The sequence below is a fragment of the Lutra lutra genome, chromosome 9 (genome assembly GCF_902655055.1).
Source record: "Lutra lutra chromosome 9, mLutLut1.2, whole genome shotgun sequence".
NCBI lineage: Eukaryota > Metazoa > Chordata > Mammalia > Carnivora > Mustelidae > Lutra > Lutra lutra.
In genome coordinates this window covers 73,835,538-73,859,236 of record NC_062286.1, presented here as the reverse complement: position 1 = coordinate 73,859,236, position 23,699 = coordinate 73,835,538, and the positions used below count along the sequence as shown (strand labels likewise).

The 23,699-nt window shown below is 37.2% G+C and overlaps 1 protein-coding gene across 4 annotated transcripts in view; it reads right to left on the bottom strand.

Moving 5' to 3' along the window:
* Positions 1-23,699, bottom strand: part of FBXO11 (F-box protein 11) — a 90,068-nt gene that overhangs the window by 27,880 nt on the left and 38,489 nt on the right. For 3 of the 4 annotated variants that reach the window (XM_047743693.1, XM_047743690.1, XM_047743692.1), the window contains exon 2: positions 64-191. In XM_047743693.1, coding sequence (XP_047599649.1) covers positions 64-191 — 128 coding nt within the window. The remainder of the gene's footprint in view (positions 1-63; positions 192-23,699) is intronic. The other variant, XM_047743691.1, reaches the window with a different exon arrangement.

Genomic DNA, 23,699 nt, shown 5'->3' with positions numbered 1-23,699 from the left:
GTGACATTTCCCTTTCTAACAATCCTCTCATTACTAAAAGAAAAGCAGTTACTTTTAATTTACCTCCATACTGCTCTTTGTAGGACACGCTGTTCTTTTTGGCAAAAGAGTTTTTCTACGAAGTTGGTATGGACTATTTTGTGCACCAGGACCTGATTCTTCAGCAACCATATCTGCAGGTACATCATCATCTGTTATAAACAAAAGCAACACGAAAAATGACACCCATTTAAACAAAAAACAAAAAACTCTAAGATGCAATATGCTTTTAAGAAACTTCATAAATGTTTTAGGAGGAGAGGAGGTAGATACAACTTTTTTTTTTTAACCTGAGAGAGGGGGAGAGATAACAAGAGATAATGACACGGGGGGGGGGGGGGGGGGGGGGGCGGGGTCAGGAGTGGCAGGCAGAGGGAGAAGCTGGCTCCCTACTCAGCAGGGAGCCCAATGTGGGGCTTGATCCCAGGACTCTGGGATCATGACCTGAGCAGAAGGTAGATGCTTAACCAACTGAATCACCCAGGTGCCCTTAGATACAATGTTTATATATAATCCCAGCCAACTGGGGTGCACCCATGGCTCAGTCGGTAAGCGGCTGCCTTCCGCTCAGGTCATGATCCCAGGGTCCTGGGATCAAGCCCTGCAGCTTTCTATTCAGCTCCCTACTCAGTGGTGAGCCTGCTTCTCCCTTTCCTTCTTCCCCTGCTTGTACTCTCTCCCTGTCAAATAAAATACCAGCCAACTGGATAAACATCTCAAAGAAATGCTGGACTTCATTTCTTACTTCACAATAAATTTCAAAGTAGAACATATATATACATATGTATTTATTTTTTAAAAAATTTATTTATTTGAGAGTGAGTGAGTGAGCAAGGGGAGGGGCAAAGGGAGAGAGAATCCTGAAGCAGACTCCGAGTACAGAGCCCAAGACAGGGCTGGATCCTAGGACCCCAAGATTACGACCTGAGCTGAAATCAAAAGCTAGCTGCTGAAACCAAAAGTCAGCTGCTGAAATCAAAAGTTAGCCGCCCAAATGACTGAGCCACCCAGGTGCCCCAGAACATATATTTAAATACAAAAAAGTCAAATCAATAAAAAAAATGAAAATTATTTTTTATAGTGTTAAAGTGGAAAAGACGTATAACACAAGTTTTGGAAGGCATTTAAAAAAAGGTGAGGAGCATGTTCACTTGATGACAGGAATGGAAGACTTCCTACCACAATGGTTACAGTCCAAGTGGGGATGGAAACAGTAGTCTTGCAAGAGGTGTCAGATTCAAAGCAGGGTGAGGAGAGTGTCCATAGAGAGGGACAGCTCAGTGCAGGGTATCAGACATCAAGTAGGACGAAAAGGATATCTATGCAGACAGCGCGTAGACTCAAACTGCGGCAAAAAGTGCTGGAGCTCAAGAAGAGTAAGAGAAGTTTGTGGGGTGTGGGTAGGTGGGAGAGCGGCCTAAAATGGAGAGTCAGAGCAAGAGTAGGGAGAGAAGGACATCACAAAGAAGAAGGGATGGTGGAACTAGAAGACTGGTTGAATACAGTAGAGGGATTCGTCAAATAATTAAACAGAGTAATGGAAGCCCGCATCACTTCTGGCTTATATAAACTAAATGTAAAGATATATAACCTAAATCTAATTTGAAGAAACTTCAGACAAACTTAAATTTATTCTAATTTGTTTTATTAACCTTCAAAACTGTCAAAGTCTTGAAAGTCAAGCAAAGTCTAAGGAACTGTTCCAGGATGAAGAACACAGAAAAGGTAAAGCAACTAAATGCAAAATATGGTTCTGAACCAGATCCTTTTGCTAAAAGGTTGCTCTTCGGACAATCAGTGAAACTTGAATAGGGGTCAAAGGATTAGAAGGCAGTAATGTGTCAATGTTAATTTTCTGATTTTAACAGCTGTAGTACAGTGATTTAGGAGTGTTTTTTTTTTTTTTTTGGTAGAAAATACACACTAAAGCATTAGAAGGCATGCTGGGATAAGAAACTGGCCAATTCTGAAAGGCAATCTAAGGGGTAAAAACCTTCCTTGTACTGTACTTTAACTCTTCTTCTAAGTATAAATAGTAAAAAAAAAAAAAAAAAAAAAAAAAAAAGCTAATAGATTTGAGTAATATAAAAAAGGTTTTAAAATTCTGCTTAGAAAATGAACACTGTAAACATAATTAAAGGAGCAACATAATAAGGAAAAAATATTTGCAATACATGTCATAGAAGACTAATTTCCTTATTATATCTGCATACCTATAAATTGGTGTGGAAAAGATGAATAATTCAATAGAGAATTAGGCCAAGGATAAGAAAAGACAACTCAGAATCAAGTTTAAATGCTAATAAAAACTACAATGAGATTTATGTAGCAGGCTATCAAAGATCAAAAAGTATGATCACATTCTAATATCATCAAAGGATAATATGAGGGGAAAAAAGTTTCTAATTGCTTTAAGGACAGCAATTTGGAAGAGCCATTATTACTTAGCGTTTCCATTTCTGGGAATTGATTCTGTAACTATATTCACGCATGTGGGCAAAGTACTACGTACCAGGATATTTACTATAGTACTGTTTATAATATTGCAGGGTAATAATCAAAATGTTCATTAGTAACTATTAAATAAACTCAATAGACTATTATGTGGTCTAGACAAATAGACAAAATATAAAGCAGTTCTATACAGACTGATAAGGAACTGCTGCTAATATATAGTAAGTATTAAAATCCAAAACATACAGCACAATGTGTTTAGTGTGTGTGTTTTGAAGCTACATAAATATGCTTATAAGTACATATATTTACTAAAATATGCAAACTCCATGATGGCAGGAAGCTAACTTGAAGAGGCTCCTACTGGCCAAAGATGGGATAATTTGAGCATCCATAAGAATAAATGAACTGAAAAAAATGTATTTAAATCCATGAGTAATGACACTTAAAAATTTTTTTAAAAAACAGGAAGTAAACATTTATTCTTCCTCTCTTATATAAATTGAACCACGAGGTAATCAAGTATTAGCTGACATGAAGTTTCTCTAGAGAAACATTTCACTAGTAAAATGAAGAAATAATGGATTTAACCGCTTAAAATCAATAGCTCCTAATATCACAAAAAGAAAAACAACCAGACATAACTGATCTCCTGATGAAAGAACACAACAGCACTCACCAAGTTTTGCCAAAATACCTAATCTGAAAATGATCAAACCTGTAAGGAACTCTAAATGGTCAGACTGTTAACAGTTTCAACAAATAAACTGCATGGGAAAAACAGTGGGGAAGAAATAAGCAAATCTAAAGCATACTGCTTAAGAACATACACTCTGGTATCAAAATAATAACGAAAAAGCAAAAAAAAATCATAAAACTGCTTTTTTGTAGGGGAAAGAAAAGGATTTTAATTGGAACGGGCACTCAAAAGGGTATTGCAGTGGCCAGCAAAGTTCTATTCCTTGACCTGTTGGTATTAAAATACCAACTTTAGAAATAATTCAATGCCTTAATAATGATTCGATAACCTCTTTGTCTGTTTTATTAGGAATTTCTCTACCTGGCTGTATTTTACAATAACAAAGATGTTTTTTAAAAGGTGGGGTTTAAAGCAGTATAATATTAAAAAAGAGAGTTTTTTTTCCCAGTAGCAGACCTTGGGCAAATTAACATTTTTAAGCCTAACTTCTCTCATCTACTAAAGACAACAGTATCTTGTAATTCACAGGGCTGCTGAAGGGATTTAAACAGAGTAACACATGCAAAACACTCAGCAGTGTGCCTGGCTCATTTGAGTGTTCAATAAATGTTTTTGCTATTATTTCATTTAAATATTATTCTACTAACACCACTTTCAAATGAAACTTGGGAAACCAAGCAAGTTTTCTATGAACCGTACTGTACCCAATGTGATATGCCTATTTGTGGTATCATCCCTTTGTAGTTTAGTATGTGGTTAATTTCTGTTTCGTGTGTGCTTGAATGAAACATCTACGTTCTATTTTTTAAAGTTTAAACGCATCTAAAAGATCAAGTCTGTTAACTGTGTTGTTCACAAAATTTATGTGTTTACTTTTGTTGGGGATGGTGGTAGTGATGATCTGATTTATTAGCTTCTGAATAAAACGTGCGAAAATCTCTCACTATATCTGTAGGTAGTCTTTTATTTGTAGTATGTAAAATTTTGCTTTGTATACTTTATTACTTCCTCCTGGTGAATTATTTCATCATTATGCAATGGTTCTCTTTATCCTTAATAATGCTTTGCCTTAAAAATCTATTTTTCCCTGAGGGTTGCCTGGATGGCTCAGTCAGTTGGTGAAGTGTCCAACTCTTGGTTTCAGCTCAGGTCATGATATAGTGTTGTGAGACTTAGCCCCAAGCTGGGCTCCACTTTGTGTGTGGAGCCTGCCTGAGATTCTCTATCTCCTTCTGCTCCTGCTCTCAAATAAATAAAATAAAATAAATCTATTTTTGCCTGATCGCATTTTCCTAACAGCTTTTTGTTGTGTTTTATGTCAGCCCAGTATTTTTCAATCTTGTATTTTCAACTTTTTACTTTTAGATTACATTTTAGATTTAGTTCTTAACCATTTGTTGCTAGATTTTCTTTCCTTTTTTAAAAAAAGATCTTGGGGACTCCCAAGCATCTGCCTTCAGCTCAGGTCATGCTCCCAGGGTCCTAGGTCCTAGGTCCTGCACTGGACTCAGCCTGCACTGGACTCCTTGCTCAATGGGGAGAGCCTGCTTCTCCCTCTGCCTGCCGATCCCCCTCTTGTGCTCTGTCAAATAATAAATAAATAAATAAATAAATAAATAAATAAATAAATAATTGATTTTATTTATTTATTTGACAGAGAGCGAGATCACAAGTAGGCAGAGAGGCAGGCAGAGAGGTAGGGGGAAGCAGGCTTCTGAAAGTTGATTTTTCTTTTTTCAAGTCTTACGGTTTCTTTTTAAAATAGGCCTATTACATCATCATGCCTCACCTCCCTTTTTAAAATTCTTTAAAAATTTTACACAAGCTTACTTTATATTCTTTTTTAGATTATCACTGGTCACTTAAATTTCTGCACAATTACAGACTCTTGTTTCAGGTTTCTAGGCTGTATACCTGGGTTTTAGTGCTAGCTCTATTTTGAAAAGAACCAAGACCACATATCTCCTATCCCCATATATGCACTAAAACTCTGACCTAGATCCCTTAGGAGATATATCCCAGGACCAAAAGATCTCTGCGCTATTTTATACAGTAGCACCAACTCCCACTTACTGCTTTGATTTGACTTCTCTCATTTCTGGTTTCCTTCTCTTCTTTCCTTCTTTAGAGCTTAGCTATGTATTTACAGTTTTGCTCTTGTTTTGTGTTACATTTCCATATGTTTGCAGTGTGTATGCACGTGGGGATGATTTATCTCTATCAGCTTGGTTTATAATGTTGCTGGCAGTTTCTGTAACACTCAGAAGTATATTCTCAAAACTTTTCATCCTTTACAACGTTCTCTCTCACCCCACTCCCATTCCTACTTAAAATCTATAGATCTTATTATTAGAGATACCTACTTCACTCACCCACCCCAGAATCCTTTCCTTCCCACCATCAACACAACAAATATTAAAGACTGAAAAGGAGGGAATTAAGAGGTACTAATGGAAAGAAAAGGTGTTAGTTAACTCAGCTGCAACATGAAGTTCACACCAAACAAATAAACGAAACTACATAATTTGAACTGTGTAATGCCACCATAACCTAAACTTCCCATTTGTAAACACTGTCCTGTACTGAAGCACTCAAAGCTCAGTTCTAGAAGAACTGTATTAAATTCTTACTTGTGCTGAGGTAAAGAATCTATGCTAAATTTCTATACAGTTCTCATAATAAGTTACCACTGACTGTTCTGAGAGTAAGTTACAGTGCTAGAAGGTATTTAAAAATGGGGTTATTCTGAAAAGATCACGTGGCCACTATTATAATAAGAAGCAAAGGAGAAGGAGTTAAAAAAAATCTAGTCATTAGTGTTCATTTTCTGAATTCCTGTAGAATTGTATAATAATTTGTAATATTGTATGTCATAGCTGCCTTATCTTGTTACTTACTTTTTTGGTTTATGCCATATTTTCCTAACAAAAATACAAGCCCTGAGGGCAAGGCCTCTTTTTAAATTTTTTTAAGATTTATTTATTTGAGAGACAGAGAGCAAAGGAGGGGCAGCGGGAGAAGGAGACAATCTCAGACTTTCTGCTGAATAGAGTTCTGGCATAGGGCTCGACACAGGGATCAATCCCAGGACCCTGGTATCACGACCTGAGCCAAAATCAAGAGTTGAACACTTAACCCACTGAGCTATTCAGGTGCACCAAAGCCTTTTGTTTATATTCTTCCGCAGTGTCTACCTTATTGTCCATTAAGTACTCAATAAATGTGGATTCACATCTAAGGAGAATACTTTAGTTTTATTCAATTCAAGGAATCTTTCCTAGAAACCATCACTAGCGGCGAACTATGATGACCTTAACGTACTACTTTACAGAAAACAAAAACCTGGACAGGTACTGCTTCATTTCGTTCTACCTCCCACTCCATACGCTCATTTACATGCACATACATTATTTTTTGTTCCCTCCTATAATTATGGAGAAGCATTCCCCAAGATAGATTTGGCACATATGAAGCAAGCAAACAGAAAACTGTTAAATAAATAAATGAGACAATGAATAAAATGGTTAATGTTAACTGTCAAACTAGCTCTAATCCAAGAATCAAGAAATCATAAAGTATAGTTATGGATTTGTTCCAACAACAAAGTCTAAAAGTAAGTCCTCAAAATAACATTTTGTTAAATTTTTTTAACTTTTAGTTTCACCTTTACATCTAATATTAGAATGCCAATATTTAGATGCCAAGCTGTAATCTAAGACTAATAAAAAATAATTCTCAATACCAAAAATGCTCAATTTCAACCATAACTTAAGAAAATGTAATTTTCAGTTAGGAAATACTCAGCCAGCGATATCTAAGTAGAAAGAGAATGTGATCCATGTATGTAATTTTTACGTTATTTTTTTTTTTTTTTAGCAATCTCTATATCCAATGTAGGGCTAGAACTCATGACCCAGGGATCAAGTGTTACAGGCTCTTGGGGACACCTGGGTGGTTCAGTCAGTTAAGCATCTGCTTTTGGCTCAGGTCATGATCTCAGGGTCCTGGAACGAGGACATGACATCGGGCTCCTTGCTGAGCATGAAGCCTGCTTCTCCCTCTGCCCTTACTCCTGCTTATGCTATCTGACAAATAAATTAACAAAATCTTTCAAAAAAAATAAAATAAAATGCTCTTTGAAATCTATCTATCTAGTCACATGCTCTTCCAACTGAGCCAGCCAGGCACCTGTACATATGTAATTTTTAATTTATTTCTTAATATTCTAGTAGCTATATTTTAAAAAATCAGGGACAAACATACACTTTTATTAAGACCTTATCAGTGCCCCAGGGCACCTTGGCTGGCTCAGTCAGCAGACCATGCAACGCTTGATCTCAGGGTTGGGAGTGTGAGCCCCACTATAGGTGTACAGTTACTCAAAAATAAAATCTTAAACAGCAACAACAAAAAACCCTTTTCAGTGCTCTAAAAGATAGTACCATGCAATTTAAAGGGATGCTATACATATACACACACACACGTTTCCATTTTGTAATTTTTTTTAGGTTTTACTGTAAACCCTATACAAATACACCAGAGTCTTCACTATTAATAGGAGCTAAGGTTTAAGTAAAGCTGTCTAGAAAATAAACACACTTCTTTAACTAAAAAATATTATCTTTGAACTCCAGGACACTAAATATGACCAAAATTTTGTAGCAGGATTCATTTCAACAAAAGAACAGATTAATATACATTCTGAAGCTAGAAGAACACCTTAATTTTTATATACTTAACTATCTTAAAGGCTTACAAAAAACTATTACTATGTACAACTGCACATACTACTGCTTGGCTGGGGTTCAAAGTCCTTTAGGTTATATAGTAACCTGAAGTTAGAGTTTATGGAATTTAATTTATAATAGTTTTTTTTCTCCACAAATATTATACATATTCCACATTACTTACCCATAGCCACAGATGAGATTGGAAACTTAAGCAAATCTGTGCTAGTAACTGTGTGTTTAGAAACAGCTCCCAGTCTCACGTTCTAAAGAACCACACTTGACAACTGTTTCTAACACAGTTGGGAACTACCACAGCTTTTTCCAACTACTAAAAAAGATCCACTGAATAAACGGAAATGAAGAGAAATTTCATTTTAAATGTTTTTTAACTTAAATGTTTTACTTAAATTTTTTTCTTCAGTATTTTAAGGTAGGGAATCCAGAAATAAAGTCATAATGAAACACTGCTTTTTAAAAGCATGACTTGCCATAATCAGGTGTTTCTAACTATATATTTAGAAACTTTAAAAACTATAATTATTCAAAATACTATTACATACTTACATTAATGTATTCAGTTATTATTTACACACATACATACATTTCTGCTAAACTTCCACTACAACATCAACTATGGGGATTATCTAAGACTGGTCAAAGAAAATATATTTATATGCTGACCACTGAATAATAATCTTTAGAAGTCACTTCCTTGATATCATAAAAACTGAAAACCCAAGCAGGACTTCATTTCTAAAGAAGAAATTTAGACCAACTCATTCTAAACTGACTGACAGGGGTGCCTGGGTGGCTCAGTAGGTTCATGTCTAATTCTTGATTTCGGCTCAGGTCATGATCTCAGGGGTGGTAAAATCCAGCCCCAAGTGGAACCCCACTTTGGGCTCTGTGCACTCAGTGGGGAGTCTGCTTGAGATTCTCTCCCTCTGCCCCTCTCCCTGCTCGTGCTCTCTCTCAAATAAAAAATAAATCTTTAAAAAAAATTAAATTAAACTGCCTGATATAAAGTATATTCAACAAATATTTGCTGAATAAATGAAGACTAAATGAATGAATGTGCCACACACGATATGAGTTGCTGGTGAAAGAGCGCAACCATTAATTCTTTGAATGTTTAGGAGAATTCACCAGTGGAGTAGTCTGATCCTGGACTTTTGTTCGTTGGGAGTTTTCTGATTAGTGATTCAACCTCCTTACTAGTAATTCATCTGTTCAGATTTTCTACTTCATCATGATTTAGTATTGATTCAGGTTGCATATTTCTAGGAATTTATCCATTTCTTCTAGGTTGTCCAATTTGTTGGCAAGTAACTATTCTAATCTCTTCCAATCCTAACAATAACAACAAAAAAATCTCTTCTAATCTTTTGTATTTCTGTGCTATCAGTTGTAACATTTCCTATCTCTGATTTTATTTGAGCCCTTACTACTTCTTCTTGGTGATGCTAGCTAAAGGTCTGTCAATTTTCTTTTTTTTTTTCAAGATTTTATTTATTTATTTGATAGAGACAGAGAGAACACAAGGAGGAGGAGCAATGGGAAGGGGCAAAGGGAGGAGGGGCAAAGGGAAAAGCAGACTCCCTGCTGAGCAGGAAGCCTGCCGCAGGAGCCTTGATCCCAGGACTCTGGGATCATGACCTGAGCGGAAGATAGACACCTAACTGACTGAGCCACTCAGGCGTCCCTGTCAATTTTACCTTTTCAAAGAACCAGTTCTTAGTTTTCTTAATCTTTTCTGTTGTCTTTTTTGTCTCTATTTTATTAATTTCTGCTCTAATCTTTGTTATTTCCTTCCTTGTACTAACTTTGGACTTCATTTGTTGCTTTTTCACTTCCTTGAGGTATAAAGTTAGGTTTTAGACTTCTCTTGTCTAAAGAGGCAGGCATTTATTGCCACAAACTTCCCTCTTTGAACTGCTCTTGCTGCATCCCATAAATCTGTCATATTTCCATTTTCATTTGTTTCAAGGCATTTTTAAAAATTTCTACTTTGACCCACTGGTTGTCCAGCAGCATACTGTTTAATATCCACAAATTCATGAATTCTCCAGTCTTTTTGTAAAAATCATTTTTTAGTTTCATACTACTGTGGTTGGAAAAGATGCCTGATATGATTTCAATCCTCTATTAAGATTTGTTTTGTGGGGGCACCTGGGTGGCTCAGTGGGTTCAGTTTCTGCCTTCGGCTCAGGTCATGATCTCAGGGTCCTGGGATCGAGCCCCACATTGGGGGGAAGCCTGCTTCCCCCTCTCTCTCTGTCTGCTGCTCTACCAACTTGTGATCGATCGATCAATCTCGCTCTCTCTGTGTCAAATAAATAAATAAATAAATAAATCTTTAAAAAAAAAAAAAGGGAAAAAAAAATATTTGTTTTGTGACCATAAGAGACTCTTAATCTCACAAAACAAACTGAGGGTTGCTGGGGGGAGGTGGGTAGGAGAGGGTGGTTGGGTTATGGACACTGGGGAGGGTACAGGCTACGGTGAGTGCTAAAAACCTGGTGATTCACAGACCTGTACCCCTGGGGCTAATAATACATTGTATGTTAATAAAAAATAAAAAATTTTAAAAAAGAGAAAAAAAATATTGCTTTAGTAAAAATGGCAAGAAACTTTGTACAATAAACACCTTTTATTACCAAAAAAAAAAAAAAAAAAAAAAAAAAAAAAAAAAAAGATTTGTTTTGTGGCCTGACATATCTATTTTGGAAAAGTAGTCTCTTACAAGGCAGCATACTCACAGGTCTTCCTTTTATGATGGGTTCTTATTGTTATATTCTACCAAACATTCAAAGTAGAACTGAGTCTTTCTCAAGCTCTTTCAAAAACAGAAGAGGTGGGGCACCTGTGTGGCTCAGTGGGTTAAAGCCTCTGCCTTCAGCTCAGGTCATAATCCCAGGGTCCTGGGATCGAGCCCCACATCAGGCTCTCCGCGCAGCAGAGAGCCTGCTTCCTCCTCTCTCTCTCTTCTCTCTGCCTGCCTCTCTGCCTCCTTGTGATCTCTGTCAAATAAATAAATAAAATCTTTAAAAAAAAAAAAAAAAAACAGAAGAGGAGAAAACTTCCAAACTCATTTTACATTACCCTGATAGCAAACATTACTCTGATAGCAAAAACAGATAAGGATGCCACAAGAAAAGAAAATTATAGGCAAATACCCCTGATGAACTTAAATATCAGGAAACTGAATTCCACAATACATTAAGGGATCCTTAACCAACTGAGCCACCCAGGCGTCCCTCATTAAGGGATCCTTAATACATACAACCTGATCAAGTGGGATTTTTCCAGGAATGAGGATGGCTCAACAGCTGCACATCAGTCGATGAGATATATACCACATTAACAAAATAAAGGATAAAAATCAGATGATCAACTCAACAGATGAAGAAAGAGCATGTGAAAAATTCAACATCCATGCATGATAAAAACTCTCAACAGCGTGGGTATAGAGGAAACATACCTCAACAGAATAAAGGCCATATACGACAAGCCCACAGCTAACATACTCAAGGGTGAAAAGCTAAAAGCTCTTCCTCTAAAACCAGGAAAAAGACCAGTAGCTCACTCTTTCTACTTTTATTCAACATAGTATTGGAAATCCTAGCCATTAGGCAGGACAAATAAAGGCATCCAAATTGGAAAGGAAGAAGTAAAGCTGTCACTATTTACAGATGACATTATGTTATATATAGAAGACTCTAAAGCCATAAAAAAACCTGTTAGAATAAATTCAGTAAAGTTGCAGGATACAAAATCAATACACAAAAATCTGCTGCATACATGAAGAATGAACTATTACAAAATTAAAACAAGAAAAAAGAAGAAACATCTTGGGGTTGTGGGATCAAGTGCTATCAGACTCTGTGTTCAGCGTGGAGCCTGCTTGAGAATCTCTTCCTCTTCCTCTCCCCCTCCCACTCGTGCTTTCTCTCTAAAATAAATAAATCTTAAAAAGAGAATTTTTTAAAAAGTCCAATTTACAAAAGCATCAAAAAGAATTAAATACCCAGGAATAAATTTAACGAAGGAGGTAAGAGACCTGCATATCGAAAACTGTAGGACATTAGTTTAAAAAAAAAAAAACAAAACTGAAGAACACACAAATAAATGGAAAGATAGTCTGTGCTCATGGACTGGAAAAATTAACATTGTTAAAAGTGTCCACACTGGGGCGCCTGGGTGGCTCAGTGGGTTAAGCCGCTGCCTTCGGCTCGGGTCATGATCTCAGGGTCCTGGGATCGAGTCCCACGTCGGGCTTTCTGCTCAGCAGGAAGCCTGCTTCCCTCTCTCTCTCTCTCTGCCTGCCTCTCCATCTGCTTGTGATCTCTCTCTGTCAAATAAATAAATAAAATCTTTAAAAAAAAAAAAAAGTGTCCACACTACCCAAAGCAATATATAGATTCAATGCAATTGCTCTCATAATCCCAATGGCATTTTTCACGGAAATAGAACAAACACCTCTAAAATGTTTATGGAGGCATAAAATTCCCTGCTGGATTTTTTTTCTTTTTTTAAGATTTTATTTATTTATTTTACAGAAAGAGAGAGGTCACAAGTAGGCAGAGAGGCAGGCAGAGACGGGGGCGGGGGGGGGGGGGGGTTGGGTGGGTGGGAAGCAGGATCCCTGCTGAGCAGAGAACCTGATGCGGGCCTGAATCCAGGACCCTGAGATCATGACCTGAGTCAAAGGCAGAGGCTTAACCCACTGAGCCACCCAGGCGTCCCACTGCCTGATTCTTGAGAGAGAACAAAGCTGAAGGTATCATACTCCCTGATTTCAAACTTTATTACAAAGATAAAGTAATTAAAACAGCATTGTATTGGAATAAAAAGACACAAAGATCAACAGAAAGCCCAGAAATAAACCCACACATATAAGGCCAATTAATTTATGACAAAGGAGCTTAGAATATAAAATGGGGAAAGGACAGGCTCTTCAATAAATGATGTTGGAAAAACTAGACAGTTTGTATGCAAAAGAATGAAACTGGACTATGCATAATCTTACACTGGACACAAAAATAAACTCAAATGGATTAAAAACTTGAAACCATTGGAACTCCTAGAAGAAAACATAGGTAGTAAACTCCTTGACAGAGGTCTTGGCAATGATTTTTGAATCTGACACCAAAAGCAAAAATAAACAAGTGGGACTACCTCTAACTAAAAAGCTTCTACACAGCAAAGGGAGCTATCAACAAAATGAAAAGGCAACCTACTGAATGGAATAAAATATCTGCAAATCATGTATCTGATAAAGGGCTAATAGTACAAAATATAAAAGAACTACAACTGAACAGCAAAACAAAAATGAAGCCCAAATAATTCCAATTCAAAAATGGAATTTTTGAATTAAATACTGATTAAATATTGATTAAAACAGACATTTCCCCAAACACATATTAAGGGCAACAGGTACATGAAAAGATGTTAACATTACTAATAATTAGGAGATGCAAATAAAAACCGCATGAGGGGAGCACCTGGGGGGCTCAGTCAGTTAAGGGTCTGACCCTTGATTTCAGCTCAGATCATGATCTCAGGGCCATGGGATTGAGCTCCCTGTCGGACTCTGCACTCAGCAGGGAATCTGCCTGAGATTCTTTCCCTCTACCGCTCTTCTTTCTTCCCTGCTTGCTTGCTCTCTCTAAAATAAAGAAATCTTAAAAAAATAAAAACACACAATGAGGTATCACTCATACCTGTTACAATGGCTATTATCAAAAAGACTAGAAATAACAAGTGGTGGTGAGGATGTAGAGAAAAGGGACCCCTCGTGCACTTCTGGTGGGAATATAAACTGGTACAGCCACTAGAGAAAACAGTATAGAGGCTCCTGAAAAATCTAAGAGTAGAACTACTATATGATCCAACAATTCCACTTATGGGTATTATCTGAAGAAAAGAAAAAACACTAACAAAGAAGATATACATACTCCCCCCCACCCAATGTTCACTGCAGCATTATTTACAATACCCAATATACGGAAACAACCTAAGTGTTCACTGATTGAAGAATAAAGCAACTGTGGTATATACACACAATGGAATATTATTCAGTCATAAAAAAGAATGAAGTCTTGCCATTTGATAACATGGATAAATCTGGTGGGCGTTAATGCTAAGTGAAATAAGTCGGATGAAGAAATAACCACCACTGTATAATTTCTCTTACATGTGGAATCTAAAACAAAAACAAAAAACTCCAAAACATAAAAACAAAAAGAACTTCCAAAAGCCAAACTCATAAATACAGAGAACAGATTGATAGTTGCTAGAAGGCATGGCAGAGGTGGGTGGTAGGAGAAATGGATAAACTGTTTTTCATTTTTGACATCTAAATAAGTTAAAAAATAAATACAACTTTAATTGGGGAAAAAAAATGGTGGGGGCACCTAGGCAGCACAGTCAAGTGTCTGCCTTTGGCTCAGGTCATGATTTCAAAGTCCTGGGATCGAATGCCATGTCGGGCTCCCTGTTCAGTGGGGAGTCTGCTTCTCCCTCTGCTGCTCTCCATGCTTGTGCTTGCTCTGTTGCTCTCTCTCAAATAAATAAATAAATAAAATATAAAAAAAGAAAAAGAAAAAAGAAAGAGAAAGGGGGGAGAGGAAGAAAGGAAAGAAGAAAGGAAGTGGACCTGAAGAAAGTAGCTCCAAAGTTGCTGACAACTGTAAAAAGGGGGGGAAAAAAAGAAAAGCAACAGAGCAGCCAATAGAATATTGTATTTGCCCTCCAGGAATTTAGGAGACAGACAACTAAACAGGCAATAACACAGTATGTCACATGCTGTAATAGGGATAAGCAGAAAGTACTATGGAAATATGCAAGAATATGTAACCAATATTAGATGATATTGGGGTATTAATGAAGACTTTTTGAAGAAAGTCCAAGCTGAGATGAGTAACAAAACAGAAAGAATAGTGTCTGTCAAGACCTAAAAATGCCCACTTCCAGTATAGGTCTCAAGGAACTAAATGTCACTCCATATGGCTGTATCATGTAGCAGGGGCCAGATTATGAAAGGTGCAATAAACACCTCAAAGAATTTAGATTTTGTTTTGAAACAAGGATAGCCACTGAATGTTTTTCAGCAGAACAGCGGAAGTTCTGATTTTAGAAAAATTACCTGAACAGTGTAAAAACAATTAGAAATGGATGGCACTGATGGTGGGAGACCAGTTTAAGAGGCTATGGTGGTAATACAACTGAGAGAGAAACATGGCTTGAACTATGGTAATAAAAAAGGAAGAAGTGAATAGATTTGAGATATGTAAATTCATAAAACCTGATGACTGAATGGGTATGAGTGAGGCGAGGACATAGCCAGGAATAATACTGATTTGAGCAATCCAATGGATGTACCAAGGTACCAATGGTGTCATGTACCAAAGGCAGCATCTCTGTGGGCGAGCCACCGATGGGGAGGAGGAGAAAAAAGATGAGTTCAGGTTTGGGTTTTGAGTTTTGAGGTACTGCTGGTCACTCAAGTGGAAATTCTCAACAAACTCAAGATCCAGTGAGTAATTCAGAGACAGAGAATTTTATCACTCTGTAAATATACTACAGGAGAGGTGGAGAGTCACTAAGTATAGATTACCTATCATTATTAACATACTATGATGTAAAAGAGGTGCTTCATGGCAATGTGCTATCCAATCCTTGAGGAAAAGCTACATAATGCAGGGACAGTTATCTACTGATGTCAAAATTATCAACACCATATATAAAAAATATCTGTGGGCCCAGAACTGGCAAGAATTCATAATTCTAGCTTGATGAAAAATAAAAGAAAACCTCCAACTGACAACTACTAAATCAAGGCTTAACATCCCTTGAAAATAGCTTAGCTTTATTTTCATTCTTTCCTGTTGCATATCACATTCTGTTTTCCTAAGACATTTTCTCCCACTGCTCTCAGGAAAAAGAGAAGTATAGAATAGCCCCACCCCAAAAATGTAACATTTACATTTTTTTCTTCTATTTTTGTATTTTTACCTCCAGTTTTATACTTTCCATATTTCCTAAATTGAAAAAAATTCACAAAGTAATACAATCATTTTTCTATTTTATCAAACAGGAAAAAATTCCTTCTAAAGTTAATAACTTTCATAAATTTTAAGTAGCTTTAAGTTCATTTGGACAAGATTATGCAAAACTAGCATTACATCTAGAGTAGAAGCTGATAGGACCAGAGAATCAAGTGCATCATTAATTTAAGGTCAGAATGACCATGCCTCGAATCAACATTTAAGACAAACCTAATTAATTAGAGGCTAAGCTAGGATTCATATAAGTCAGCAATTAAAAAAAAAACTGTTTTCTTCTAATGAATCTAAAGATCTGCCTGAGTAACTTGATCCTGTAGGAAGCCAGACATACAAATAACTGAAGCACTATAATAAGCACCATTTAAAGGAACACACAAGGGTTTAGAAAAATATAAAATAGGGCACAGTGATCATATGCATATGACCATATGCACACAGCTTAAAAGAAAACAATTTAGCTTGTCCCTATTTTTATTTTCACATTAAATTTAGAAATGTTCAGAAATGCTTTTATTAGTTTAGTTTTACAGAGAAAGAATAGCCAAGACCAGGGGAGTAAAGTATGAAGTTCAAAATAAGAATAAGACTGAGGTGCCTGGGTGGCTCAGTCATTAAGCATCTGCCTTCGGCTCAGGTCATGATCCCAGGGTACTGGGATTGAGCTCCACATTGGGCTCCCTGCTCCGTGGGAAGCCTGATTTTCCCTCTCCTTCTGCTGCTCCTCCTGCTTGTGTTCCCTCTCTTGCTGTTTCTCTCTCTGTCAAATAAATAAACAAAATCTTAAAAAAAAAAAAAAGACTATTATAGTCTAACAAGCATTAAATGTTTAACCTGTGTTGTTAACTCACAAAAGAAACTATTTTTCTGAAAGAAAGAAAATGGACCTCATGGAGAGGTAGGAAGGCTGAGCATCATCAGTTCTCTTTCTTTCACGGTTCAAAGTTAGACCATAATTTCTGGAACTGTAAGATTTCTAGAAATGTTTTACAGATCAAGAGATTACCTGACAGTAAAGATATAATGATACTATTTTATTGAGAGAGCACCCACGGCCCATTAAGTTCAGTGAACTGCCAAAGGTTAGAAAGTAAGTGGTAGCAAAGTAAGTTTTAGATCAATGGACTCCAAGTACAATGTGAGTTAGTTATGTAATATGGATGTCTCAAAAGTTTATAATACAAATGATGACAATAATAGTAACTGGACTAACAGTGGTAGTAGTAGTAGCAATTCCACTACTGCTACTAGTGTACCTAACACTGAACACTTGCATGTGGCAAGCACTACTGTTCCAAATGTTTTACATATGTACAGGCATACCTCGGAAATGTACAGGTTTGGCTCCAGACCATTGCAGTTAAGTGAGTATCACAATAAAGCGAGTCAAATGAATTTCTGGTTTCCTAGTGATTTAAAAGTTATGTTTATACTATATTGTAGTCTATTAAGCATTATGTCTAAAAAAAAACCTTAATTTAAAAAATCTTTTATTGCTAAAAATTGCTAACAATTATCTGAGCTTTCAGCAAATCCTAATCACTGATCACAGATCATTACTACAAAAATGATAATGATGAAGTCTGACATATATCAAGAGTTACCAAAACATTACACACAGACAGAAATGAGCAAATACTGTAACCAAAAAAAAATAGCCCTGACAGACTCGGATCAGTGCACGGTGTTGCCACAAACCATCAATTTGCAAAAAGTGCAATATCTGTGATACACAATAAAGTAAAGGGCAATAGAACAAGGTATTCCTGGATTAAGTCACTGAATCACTGTATCAACCCTATGAGGAACATATTCGTAGATTGTAAATAAGGAAACTAGGCAAGGAGAGGTTAAGTATCTTGCCCAAAATCACAATAGTATTAAGTAGTAGAGGAAGAATTTGAACTCAGTCTAGCTCAAGAGCCCTGTACTCATAACCACTGTATTATCTAAATATAAATTAGTCTTGCTAAATACTACTGAATACAGAAGTATTTAGCATATAGAACACTATGAAATAAAACATTCTTTTAAAAATGTTTATAGAATTTTTAAAGTCATATTTTCACATCTTATTTTATTAAAAGCGTTAACAAGTTAACATTTTAACACCACAACATATACATTAGACCCTTTATTTTCATAATGGGCATCTCCTTAGATCTTGTTGTATCATAAGTATCAGTAATATTTGGATATAACATATCCAAATGATTAGGGATACAGGTTGTGAAAAAACTGGCTCTTGGTTAGAATCTTGGCTTAGTAGCTAGCTGTGCAATCCTGGGATGGGTTCCTTAATCTGTCTGATTCTCAGTGCAACCATAAAATAGAAATAAAAGTGCCTACCTTATAAAATGTTGTGAACATCAATACAATACCTTGCAGAGATATTCAGTGTTGGTTATTATTATAAATGAGATGGTGCTGAAAGTTAGCAAGGCGCACTCAAAATATTCTAGCTACAGGCCTTTTTTATACTATACGATCTTCAAAAAAAACCTATGACATAGAAATAATGATTACTAGTACAAAATACTATACTACCTATGATGGGTGTTCAGAGTAGTTTTGTTTTTTTTGTTTTTTAAGATTTTTATTTATTTATTTGACAGAGAGAGAGATCACAAGTAGGCAGAGAGGCAGGCAGAGAGAGAGGAAGGGAAGCAGGCTCCCTGCTGAGAAGAGAGCCTGATGTGGGGCTCGATCCCAGGACCCTGGGACCATGACCTGAGCCAAAGGCAGAGGCTTAACCCACTGAGCCACCCAGGCGCCCCCAGAGTAGTTCTTTAATAGCAGAAAATACAGTATGAAGTCAGGGTGCCTGGGTGGCTCAGTTAGTTAAGTGGCTGACTCTTGATTTCGGCTCAGGTCAGGATTTCAGGGTTGGTCCTGTGATGGAGACCCAGATCAGGATCCACTCTTAGGGCACCTGGATGGCTCAGTCGTTAAGTGTCTGCCTTCCGCTCAGGTCATAATCCCGGGGTCCTGGGATTGAGCCCCACATCAGGCTCACTGCTCAGCAGAAGTCTGCTTCTCCCTCTCCCACTCTCTCTTCCTCTTCTTCTGTTCCCTCTCTGTGTCTCTCCCTCTGTCAAATAAATAAAATCTTTAAAAAAAAAAAAAAAAAATCCACCCTTAGTGGAGATTCAGCTTGGGATTCTCCAGCTTCCTCTGCCTCTCCCCCGGCTCATGCACACGAGTGCATGCTTTCTCTCTCTCTCTAAATAAATCAATCTTAAAAAGAGAAAAAAAGAAAATACAGTTGTGAAATCGACAAATGCTATGGGCTGACTACAGAAAAAAATGAATAATGTCTCCTTTAAGGTAACAACAGTCATTTTGGGAGGCTATAAAACTATTCCTACAATTCTGCCACAACTGAAGTTATTCTCCACACTAATTTTTTTCTAATTATAAAAATATGTCCTTAGAAAATCTGAAGAAAAACACTAAAGGAAAAAAAGTTACTGAAACTCCCATCACTCAGAGTTTATTCCCACTAATATTTTAGGATTCTTCTAGTTATTTTTCTCTATACAAATCATATAATTAAATTGAAATACTGTACATACTGCTTTGTACCTTGTTTTTCATTGCATCATGAATACAAAATATGTTTATGATATAGGTCATGAAATTTCCTGAAACATGATTTTCAATGGTTATAGAACTAAAGGTTCCATTATTTATTTAATTAGTCCCTTGTTATATTTAACCAGTTCCCTCTTATTAAAGTTTCCACTTTTTTCCCCTGGCCGTTTTTGTGAATTGTTTCAAGATAAAAATTTATCCAGTCTTCTGTTCTATACTGCCCCTCCAACAACAACATCAACAATGCAACCAACACCACCAGCCAACAACACTAATAAAGTGTAGCTAACATTTTATCAATGTGGCAGGTAGTGTGAGCATTATTTTACATATATTATCTCTATACTCCTATAAAGAATACCTACTGACTATTAGTCTAACTTAGTCTATTCTGTTTATATATGTATTTATATCTATATGTGCCTTTACTCATTGTGGTCTTCCTGCTTACAATATCTATCTCTTTTCTCTCTACTTAGATTATAGTTCAGTGTTCTGGCAAGTCCCATGTTTTCTATCTATAAAGCCTTTCCCAACATTCCCACCTCATATTGCTTTAATTGCAACTTCTAAAAAGTCAAATCAAGTGTTGAGCATTAGAAAGAAAACTAGTTAGAACCCTTTGGGCAAACGAATTAACTTCTGTATATCTAAATTCTTTGCCTGCAAACTAAGAGGGATGGGCTTAGATCAGCAGTCCTCAAATTTTAGCACAGATCAGAATCATGTGGAGATCTTACTAAAGCACAATTAATTTAACCTTATTAAAGCTGAGGTCCACTCCCAGTGTTTCTGAATCAGAAATGGGAGAAGGGGTGTAAGAATCTACACAGCCAACAAGTTCCAAGGGATGTTGCTACTGTTGGATCAGGAGTCACGTTTCTGAGAATCACTGGGGCCACACAAAGACTAGTCCTGAAAGCCAAGAGTAAAGGGAATGCCCTTTATTCTGGTTAAAAAAAAAAAAAAGGGAAAATTTTCAGAAAGGGTTGTAACATTTAATAAGCCTTTTCATAAGAGGTGGCTTAGGCAGTATTGTGCATATGAGAAACCAGGATAAAAAAACTCCTTCAATAATGGCAATAAACCAGAAAGCCCTGGATTAAGGTGGTAGTAGTAAAGAAGAGGAAAAAACAAAAAAAACTCCCCCAAATCACCGCTCAGCTACTCTTCTCTGCTAAAGTTTTTGCCATTATCCAATGGAAAGCTGTATGTATGCATACTGCTATTATTTAGAAACACAACATGAAATCAGGAATTATTTTCTGCCACAGTAAAATCACTATATTATCAATAGGGATTTAATGTTCAAGACACTTTCTTAATATATGTCAACTTTTTTTTTTAAGATTTTATTTATTTATTTGCCAGACTGAGAGAGAGAGAGAGAGAGCACAGGCAGGCAGAGTGGCAGCAGAGGCAGAGGGAGAAGCAAGGAGCCCAATGCGGACTCCATCCCAGGATGCTGGGATCATGACCTGAGCCGAAGGCAGCCGCTCAACCAACTGAGCCACCCAGGCATCCCAATATATGTCAACTTTAAACGTTTTGTTTTTTTTTTTTAAGATTTTATTTAATTAACAGACAGAGATCACAAATAGGCAGAGAGGCAGGCAGAGAGAGAGGAGGAAGCAGGCTCCCTGCTGAGCAGAGAGCCTAATGCCTGTGGATCCCAGGACCCTGGGATCATGACCTGAGCTGAAGACAGAGGCTTTAACCCACTGAGCCACCCAGGCGCTCCAACTTTAAACTTTTTTTAAAAAAGATTTTATGTGACAGAGAGAGAGAGGGGGAAAGAGAGAGGGAGCATGGGTGTGCACAAGTAGAGTGGCAGGGAGAGGGAGAAGCAGGCTCCCTGCTGAGCAGGGAGACTGATGTGAGGCTCCATCCCATGACCCCGAGATCATGACCTGAGCTGAAGGGAGAGGCTTAACCAACTGAGCCACCCAGGAGCTCCAATTTCAAACTTTTTAAAAAAGCTTTAATTAATTTATTTTAGAGAGAGAGAAGGAGGGAGAGAGAGTGCACGCATGAGTTAGAGTGAGCAGGGGGAGGCAAAGAGGGAGAGGGAGAGGGGGAGAGGGTCTCAACCGGACTGCACTCAGAGCTCCACACAGGGCTCAATATCAGTGTGCTGAGATCATGATCTGAACTGAAACAAAAAATGGGACGTTCACTTGACTGAGCCACCCAGGTGCCCCATTAACTTTAAACTTTTAAAAATAAAGAACTGAGGGAAAATGGCAGAGTAGGTAGACTCATTTTATCTCCAAAACTCCTCAACATTATTAGTAAAGAAACAAAGATATAAAGCACTACAACAGAGGGAACAGGATAAAGCCTTCAGTACACAAGAGATTTCAGTGGACTTCTAGAAGACACAAACAAGTACTGACTACAGAAGCAAAGCAGAGGAAGCTATTGCCTACAAAAAGCATGTTAGAGGCTACAACAGAAAGCTGTCAACTTCTCTCAAAACCTCAGAGAAGCTCTAACTCTGAAAAATCCAAGTACAGTAAAGGACAATCATGATATGTGGATCTGATAGCAAGGACATTCTAAAAGGGAGTCTTCTCATCAAATCACCAAATAAGAGCGTAGAATAAAGAAATTTCCAGACATTCCAAGACTTACAAAGTTAGTCTCCTGTATAACCTTTCTTAGGAAGTTACTTGATATATTTCAACAAAACTTAGGAGTAAATACAGAAAGAAGATACTGGATCCATAAATTAATGAAGTCATCATAGAAAACCAACAAAGGGGGGGCGCCTGGGTGGCTCAGTGGGTTAGGCCGCTGCCTTCGGCTCAGGTCATGATCTCAGGGTCCTGGGATCGAGGCCCACGTCAGGCTCTCTGCTCAGCAGGGAGCCTGCTTCCCTCTCTCTCTCTCTGCCTGCCTCTCCATCTACTTGTGATCTCTGTCAAATAAATAAATAAAATCTTAAAAAAAAAAAAAAAAGAAAAGAAAACCAACAAAGGGAAAAAATTCCAAGATAAAGGATGTGAAGTAGGCCCAAAGAAACTACAGACTGGAGTAAGACTCCAAAAAGCTGCAGGAAATATAATTTTCTAATTTCATAGGATAACTTAATAGGTTAGAGAGTAAGAAGCTTAGAACAACTTAAAGACATGATAAAGGCAACAGGTGAAATAGAAGAAAGAATCCACTGGAATAGTCAGGAATGGTCTCTTTTGAGAGGCCTGGGAATAATAGTATTAAGCAGAGGTAAAAAAGAAACTAGTACCTATTTGGCGCTACAGAGGAAGTACTCCATATTCATAGGAAAATGAACACTTATTTTTCAACATCTACAATCAACCTATGTACAGATCACTGAAAAATACCTTCCTAGCAATATGATAAATATGTTCTCAATGCAGACTGAGATTGAGAATTACAATGCAGAGCTAAAACAGCTTAGTGGTGAAAGTCAAGAACCATGAGTATCCATCCTCATCTTAGAGAAGAGGGAGTCTACAAATATTCTTCTTAATTGAGGAAATGTAAAATTAAGCTTTAAGTATGTGTTTTAAAGTTATATTGGGTTGAGGTGGGTGGCAGAAATGCTGTAAGTAAACCAACACAGCAGAAATCAACGATGTTTAAATTTGATGGAGAATAGTAGAAAAAGATTTGATCAGTCATGAGCCCCTGGGTGGCTCAGTCAGTTGGGCGTTGGCCTTTGGCTCAGGTCATGATCTCAGGGTCCTGGTATAGAGCCCCAAGTTGGACTTCCTGCTCAGCAGGGAGTCTGCTTCTCCCTCTCCATCTGCCTCTCCCCCAGCTCGTGTTCTCTCTCGCTCACCCTCGAATAAATAAATAAAATCTTAAAAAAAAAAAGACCTGATCAGCCAAAACAGACATCATGCTACTTAGGCACAGAAACTCATCAACTTTACTCCGAGTTCACTGTTCAGGATTCATTTATCTTTACTCTGCACACAGTTTTTTAAATTACGGCACCAGATTTCTAAGTCTTCATATCCACTATTGCATAAAGATTTGTTACCTAAGGACTACATAAACAGTATATAAATTCCCCCAGTCATCAGAGAACATGCCACTTCTTTGGATAGAAAAGACATACACAGCAATTAATGAACAAACTCCCTC